General features: G+C 32.9%; 1 protein-coding gene across 1 annotated transcript; it reads right to left on the reverse strand.

The window, feature by feature from the left end:
- Positions 1 to 394: 394 nt before the first annotated feature.
- On the reverse strand, positions 395 to 1,243 carry LOC137650762 (uncharacterized). Its single transcript, XM_068383918.1, has one exon. It carries the CDS (start codon positions 1,241 to 1,243, stop codon positions 395 to 397), a length of 849 nt encoding a protein of 282 aa, XP_068240019.1.
- Between the last annotated feature and the right edge of the window lie 7,351 nt (positions 1,244 to 8,594).

Consider the following 8,594-nt stretch of genomic DNA (forward strand, 5'->3'; position numbering starts at 1 on the left):
TATAGTTAGTACATTACAAGCCAGCCTTGAACCCCATGCTGAGTTTCACAGCAGTGATGTCACCAGTGTTCCCTGGTTGTGCTTTGACATCACTCTCATAAAAGCAATACAAACATATGTAGCATTTGATGAAATATATAACCAAGGACCTTTAAGTTTTGACAACACAGCTTACAAAGACAGATTTGGGTTAAAAAAACAAATTTACAGCCATTTAACAGCCACCATCTTGAAAAAGGGTGGCCTTATTTGAAATCAAACCATACAAATAAGTTCAATTTGGTAAAATACATCCAGATAATTGTTCAGAACATTTAGAAATGATGCATATTGGAGTTCCACTTAGTAAATAGCGCTGATGGCCATCTTGAAAAGTGGCAGCCATCTTGGATTTTCAGCTGGAGATCGTACTTTTCTTGAAAAGTAGGTCCTGAACGTCATTTGTGCCAAATTTGGTGCTTGTATCATCAAGTGAAAATTTCTTATGAAAAATTGAGCCAATATGCCCCACTATCTTCTGCATGAGTCCTGGAGCAACTCCAGCCTCTAGTTTTTCTTGCTTCCTTTTCAGGGATCTTAGGATCGTGCCTAGTGTTCCTATGATTATAGGTATAATTTCCACTGGTATATCCCATATCCTTGTTGTTTCTATTTTCAGGTCTTTATACTTATGAATTTTTTCCCTCTCTTTCTCTTCAACTTTAGGGTGCCATGGTACTGCGCCATCAATAAGTGATACTCTCTTCTTTATTTTGTCAATCAACGTCACGTCTGGTCTAATTTCACGTAACACCCTATCTGTTCCGATACCATAGTCCCAGAGGATCTTTGCCTGATCGTTTTTTATCACTCCCTCAGGTTGGTGCTCGTACCGCTTATCACTGCAAGATAGCTGATGTTTCTTGCACAGGCTCCAGTGGAGGGCTTTTGCCACTGAATCATGCCTCTTTTTGTACTGGTTCTCTGCAAGTGCTGGACATTTGCTTGCTATGTGGTTTATGGTTTGATTTTTTGTATTGCAATTTATACATATGGAGGAGATGTTATTTCCATCTATCATTCTTTGAATATATCTGGTTCTTAGGGTCTGATCTTGTGCTGCTGTTATAATTCCTTCAGTTTCCTTCTTGAGCTCTCCCCGCAGTAGCCATTGCCTCAAGTCATCGCTGGCTAGTTCTTTAGTGTGTCTCATGTATTGTCCGTGCATTGGTTTGCTGTGCCAGTCTTCTGTTCTGTTTGTCATTCTCCTGTCTCTGTATATTTCTGGGTCTTCGTCTACTTTTATCAGTCCTTCTTCCCATGTACTCTTGAGCCACTGGTTTTCAGATATTGCCCCAGTGCTCTATTCTCGATGTTGACGTAGTCTTCTATACTTATTAGTCCTCTCCCATCATCATTATTATTATTATTATTATTATTATTATTATTATTATTATTATTATTATTATTATTATTATTATTATTATTATTATTATTATTATTATTAGCTAAGCTACAACCTTAGTTGGAAAAGCAGGATGCTGTAGGGCCAGGGTCCCCAACAGGGAAAAAATATCAGTGAAGAAAGGAACAATGGAAACAGATAGTATAATGTGCAACGACTACGATTCTAAAAATTCTTGATTTCGAACGTTACATCGGAATTGATAACACCCCTCCAAACTACGTTTTATTGGTAGAGCATATAATTTCTATCCGTTACATATATTATATGAATTTAATATCAGTTTCCAACATACAATAGATTTTTAAAGTATCTTGTGTATAAACAACGGCATTAAACATTTCCCATTTTCCGTGATGCGCTTAGATGTTGACCTCTATAATGGGAAAAAAAATCATAAAGATTCTCATATAATATGAAGCTCTTTGACTTCGTTGTCACAATTTATAAACTACTCCGAAGTGAGTACTGTATTCGTGTTCGATGATGAAAATAATAATGGGATGATATATATATATATATATATATATATATATATATATATATATATATATATATATATATATATATATATATATATATACATATATATATATATATATATATATATATATACATATATATATATATATATATATATATATATATATATATATATATATATATATATATATATATATAAAGAGAGAGAGAGAGAGAGAGAGAGAGAGAGAGAGAGAGAGAGAGAGAGAGAGAGAGAGAGAGAGAGAGAGGTTTCCTGTCGTTTCAATCGTTTACCCACTGTCAGAATGGAAAAGAAAACCTACAAACGTCAACAGTAAATAAATCCCAATTCCAACCACGGCTGAAACGAATAAATCCTCTCCCTTCCCTTTTCCAGTCACCCATTTACACTTGACAGATCCAGAGAATAAATCGGTGGAAGTGTCGTCGCAACACCTTTCAAGTTGCACAGGAGAGGAGCCAAAGACTCTTCTCCCAATGTTCTTCCATGACGATAAGAAGTATGCAACTACTACGATTCTAAAGATTTTTGCTTTCGAATGTTATATCGGATTGATAACACCCTTCCAAAATACGTTTTATGGATAGAGCATATAGTTTTTATCCATTACATATATTATATGCATTTACTATAAGTCCCAACATACAATAAATTTTCAAAATATCTTATGTATAAACAACGGCATTCAAAATTTCCCCTTTTTCGTAATGCGCTCAAATGTTGACCCCTATCGTGGAAAAAAAAAATAAAACGATTCTTATATAATATAAAGCTCTTTGACTTCACCTTCAGAATTTAAAAACCAATGTATGATAAAAGTACTCCGAAGGGAGTACCATAAGTCGTGTTCGATGATGAAAATGATAATGGTATGAGAGAGAGAGAGAGAGAGAGAGAGAGAGAGAGAGAGAGAGAGAGAGAGAGAGAGAGAGAGAGAGAGAGAGAGAGAGAATGGTATGTTGAGATTTATCTTTAACTTCTGTTAGAAATTATATTCTATCATCCTGAAAATTAAAAGAAAAAAATCCTGTTATATTCCACACTGCTTTTGTGAAGATTTATTTAAGAGTCAGTTACTAATATATGAGACTAATATTAACATTCCAAAATTCAAGTAGTGGATTCTTTTCTATTTTGTATCAAATCATCCATAACAAGGTTATGTTAATACTGAGCCCCTATAGTGAAAAATCTAAAATTTTCACAATAGTGAAAGGCACATACACTCAACATTTCAAGAATGTGTGTGTGTATGAATACAGATATATTGCTCCCCATTGCATTATTCAAGATAATGAATGAATGAATGATTAGAAGTTCTCTGGCATCCTGGATATTAAAGATAAAAATAACGTCAAAGGTAAATAATAACAATAAATACTTGGTAATAAAAATTCATCTTACAATCGTATAACAGACAAATAAAACTTGGAACAAGAAGAAAACAGTCATTAATGTCCGTTTGCCCTAGTTTTAGTTTTACTGTAATCACCAGAGGGCCATTAGAATTCAAGGCATTCCTCTCGGACGTTCTAAGGGATTTCAGTCAAACCTCTGCCATCTAATACCGGTTATCTATTGTATTTCGTTACTCCCTGTCGGTTTTATCTTCCCATCAAGAACGGCTGCTCGTTTAAATTCGATATAGAAAAAAGTTTGAGTAAAGGGAAGGTGAAATTTTTAACGGTTTGTGGTTACGTATTAGACAGCTGAAGAGAAAGGATGGAGGATTTTGTATATAACAATGATAAAGAAGAAATATGTGAATAAGGATATTCTCGTAACTCCCTTCAGTGTGAGTATTAGTTTTCAGAGAGAGAGAGAGAGAGAGAGAGAGAGAGAGAGAGAGAGAGAGAGAGAGAGAGAGAGATTACTAATAGAATAAACTTGCCAAACCTCATAATAGGAAATTGTAAAGCAGCATATTTTTTGTCGTACATTTAGAGGTTTTAAAGGTCACTCATGAGTGGCAAAGGCAAGAGGCAGTGACAATACCGTAGCAAGACAATGACTTACTGACTGACCATATATAATACATAGTGCAAGTTGTGGGACATGAAGTTGAATCCTAAAAAACTCAAATTATGAACATAGTAGGTCAAGGACAGCTGCTCCTCAACATCCTGATCTCAGTATTGATAATGTTTCTTTAACTCTGTTTGACTTTTGAAATATTGTGTGTGATTCTTGAGAGCAAATATACTTTTTAGAAACATATTAGGTCTGTCTTTTCTTCACTTGTAAAAAAACAAAAATGGTTAATTGCGAAAGTCTTTTAAGATTTTCTGTGATCAATCTATTCTGAAGAGGTGTTTCAAGTCTTTCATTCTAGCTTGTTTCGAGTATTGGTCTTCTGTCTGGTCTTCAGCTGCTGATTCTCATCTTAATTTGTTGAACAGGAACTTATGGTTTATTGAATTTCTTATTTCTTATCTAGATGTTAATCTCTGGCATCGTCGTTCAATTAGTTCGTTAAGCATGTTACATAATATTTTTCATAATTCTGGCTGTCCTTTAAATTCAGATCTTCCCAGACAGTACCACCGTGTTCGTAATACAAGGTATGCTGTTAATTCTAACAGTTTTGTCTGCTCCTTCTTGAGGCTCAATAGAAGTTTTATTCCTGCTATGAAAAGTTGTGAAATGATCTTCCTAATCGGGTAGTTGAATCGGTTGAACGTCAATAGTTCAAACTTGTAGCAAATGTTTTCATGTTGTGCCGGCTGACATGAGTCTCTTTTTATAGTTTATATTTGAAGGAGCTATTTTAGGGTTTTACTGTTCTGAAACTATTTTATTTTAATTGTTCATTACTTTCATATTCCTTGTTTATTTCCTTATTTCCTTTCCTCGGTGAGCTATTTTTCCCTGTTGGAGCCCTCTGGCTTATAGCTTCCTGCTTTTCATGTAGGGTTGTAGCTAAATCATAATAATAATAATAATAATAATAATAATAATAATAATAACCAACCATGCCACGGAGTCTCGTGGCATGGTTGGTTTCGACCTGTCCTTTCATTAGAAGGGTCTAGCGTTCGATCCCAAGTGTGAGGTAGAAATTTATTTCTATTTGAACACGATGTTGTGTTGATATTTATCCATATTAACTCATTAGGGGTAATTTGAATGAATTACTACAAATTGTGTCTCGTGGTGGGTCGGGGAAATGGGGTAAAACTCGCTGGTAAGAGACTGATGTCTCGCCAGGTAAATCCTCGGACAGCTAGGTAGCGTCAGGTTCCGATTTCCTTTTATGGCCTCTCGTGGCATGGTTGGTTTCGACCTGGCCTTTCATTAGAAGGGGCTAGCGTTCGATCCCAAGTATGAGGTAGAAATTTATTTCTATTTGAACTCGATGTTGTGTTGATATTTATCCATATTAACTCATTAGGGGTAATTTGAATGAATTACTACCAATTGTGTCACGTGGTGGGCCGGGGAAATCGGGTAAAACTCGCTGGTAAGAGACTGATGTCTCGCCAGGTAAATCCTCGGACAGCTAGGTAGCGTCAGGTTCCGATTTCCTTTTATGGCCTCTCGTGGCATGGTTGGTTTCGACCTGGCCTTTCATTAGAAGGGGCTAGCGTTCGATCCCAAGTATGAGGTAGAAATTTATTTCTATTTGAACACGATGTTGTGTTGATAGTTATCCATATTAACTCATTAGGGGTAATTTGAATGAATTACTACCAATTGTGTCACGTGGTGGGCCGGGGAAATCGGGTAAAACTCGCTGGTAAGAGACTGATGTCTCGCCAGGTAAATCCTCGGACAGCTAGGTAGCGTCAGGTTCCGATTTCCTTTTATGGCATCTCGTGGCATGGTTGGATTCGACCTGGCCTTTCATTAGAAGGGGCTAGCGTTCGATCCCAAGTATGAGGTAGAAATTTATTTCTATTTGAACATGATGTTGTGTTGATATTTATCCATATATATATATATATATATATATAGATATATATATATATATATATATATATATATATATATATATATATATATATATATATATATATTACTGACCAATACACCTTAATCTTATTGCATGTCAGTTTTGAAACGAAAGAGAAGTGTCTTGTCATTGTGGTTCAAGGGAAAAGAAATATGCATTTTATGTTCCCAGAGGGTCAAAGGTAGAGAGCCTGGTTCTACATTTCTCTCTCCTTCTTTAATTCTAATATCAGTGATTATTTAAATGGCTAATATTTGTATGGCTTTTTTTAGATAATGTTAATAATGATGATTATAATATCAAATTATGTTATGTTTATTTTCAATGTCATTCTCTATAATTATTTTTCTTTCAACATCATCATCATCATTATCATATAGTAATAATAATAATAATAATAATAATAATAATAATAATAATAATGAGAATGATAATAATAGTTATTATTATTATTATTATTATTATTATTATTATTATTATTATTATTATTATTATTATTATTATTGTTATCATTATTATTATCGTTAGTCTATCTTTGGTATCCAGCAGTAATAAGGATCTTTTTTTCTATAATCTTAATTTTTTTCTATATATATATATATATATATATATATATATATATACATATATATATATATATATATATATATGACGGCAAAATCATCGAATTGAAAATAAAATTGCACATACCTGTAGTTAGCACGTTTCCGTTAACTAGCTGAAGGAAATCATAAATAAAAATCCAAATAAATGTATCATATCTAATCAAGTGCTTATGATATTTGTACGCTATGTAGATGACTTTTGACTTGCAATGATCTTATTAAACTGTATTGGTTATTCTTTTTTACGTATATGTATTGGAATATATTGCCGGCACTAGACTTTAGTAAATTTTTCTTATCTTAAGAATCTTCATGGTTTCACCTGTTTAGTTTATAGTTCATTCTCTGGCAGTCTCCTAAAGTTTTTTTTTTTTTTTTTTTTTTTTTTTAACCAATTAATGAAGTTAAAGAAAACTTCACTGCTCTTTTGGAGTAAGAAGTTATGGATGCCAATCTAGAATAGATTAGTTATATTGTTAGAAGATACTAAGCAAATATACAATTCCGGTTTTAAAGAAGATAGATTATCTACTTTTAGTTGGTGCTGTTGTGATCAATTATTGTGTTAAATGAATTAGAAATAGATTAGGCCTTTTTGAAAAGAAGAAAAAATGGTAGTAGATTTAGAATAGAATGAACTGCAAAAACAGACAATGCTGATTTATTTTGCAAGGAAATAAGTAGGAGATTTAGAGATGAGGGAGTCTTTAGATATTGCAAACTGAACATCGTACGAGGATTTGAACAGGATTTTTTGCATCTTGAAAACTATTCAAGTTTGTTACTTTGGTTAAACTACCCAGAATTGCATCAGCAAAATAAAAATTTTTCGCTATGATTCATGCTTTTTTTAGACAAAAAACATCATATAAAAATTTTCTAATGCATTTGATCTTCCAATGATGAGATATTATAACAACAATGATATTTATGTTTTTTCTTTACATATATATATATATATATATATATATATATATATATATATATATATATATATATATATATATATATATATATATATATATATATTATTTTTTTTTACATCCGTCATCATCAGCAACATTCAAGTATATTTTTCTACTATATCAAATAGGCAGAACTTCAAACGTTCAAACTTGCAGAAAAAGTTTTTATGTTGAACAAGCTGACATGAGTCTTTTTATAGTTTATATATTGTATATCTGTTTTAATGTTATCAATGTTTTAGAATATTATATTTTGATTATTCATTACTTCTTATATCGTTTATTTATTTCCTTATTTCCTATTCTCACTGGACAACTTTTCCCTGTTGGAACCCTTGGGCTTATAACATCTTGCTTTTCCAACTAGGGTTGTAGCTTAGCTAATAATAATAATAATGATAATAATAATAATAATAATAATAATAATAATAATAATAATAATAATAATAAAAACGATATCATCCACTTTCAACCAAGAGTCAAGTTATCGCCATAAAACACAAAATAAATGCCATATGAACGCGCTGCTTGCAGGGCTTCATAAATTCTAGGTAAAGCAGACCAGTGCCATGCAAAGCTTTCCTATGTCAAATCTAATCAAGTAAATTGCAGGTGAGCTGAGGGACCGACTTCATTGCCAAACCTTTGGGGTACAATCTGGGTTTTCCCTTCCAGATTTTTGTTTTTAGTTGTCTAGTTTTCATGACTAATTACCTTTGCCAACGAAGTTGGAAGAATGCTGAGTTTTAACACCTGTTTGTGTGTTTTTTGTTTGTGAACACCTACCTGGCCACAATTTTAACCGCAGAATATTGAAACTTGTAGGGATTAACTGTTATCTAAAAAGCTAGAAACTATTAAATTTTTCAAGGTCAAGGTGAAAGGTCAGGGTCATAGTCAAGCAAAATGTCCAATTCACGTAATCAGCCATAAGATTGGACATCGTTTTCACAGAGACTTCAAACTTAGTTCATATGTGAGTGTATGAAAATCCACGCCAATTTATGCATGTTAAGGTCAAAGGTCATCGTCAAGGTCGGGCAAAAGGTCCAGAAATAAGCTGATACTCTAGTTCTATTTGTTTTTCTTCATTTACTGAGCAAAAATATGGAAATAATTTTGT

This window comes from Palaemon carinicauda, chromosome 12, assembly GCF_036898095.1.
Source record: "Palaemon carinicauda isolate YSFRI2023 chromosome 12, ASM3689809v2, whole genome shotgun sequence".
Classification (NCBI taxonomy): domain Eukaryota; kingdom Metazoa; phylum Arthropoda; class Malacostraca; order Decapoda; family Palaemonidae; genus Palaemon; species Palaemon carinicauda.

Coding starts and splice junctions, on each gene's coding strand:
- LOC137650762 (XM_068383918.1), bottom strand. CDS start 1,243: ATGACAAACAGAACAGAAGACTGGCACAGCAAACCAATGCACGGACAA.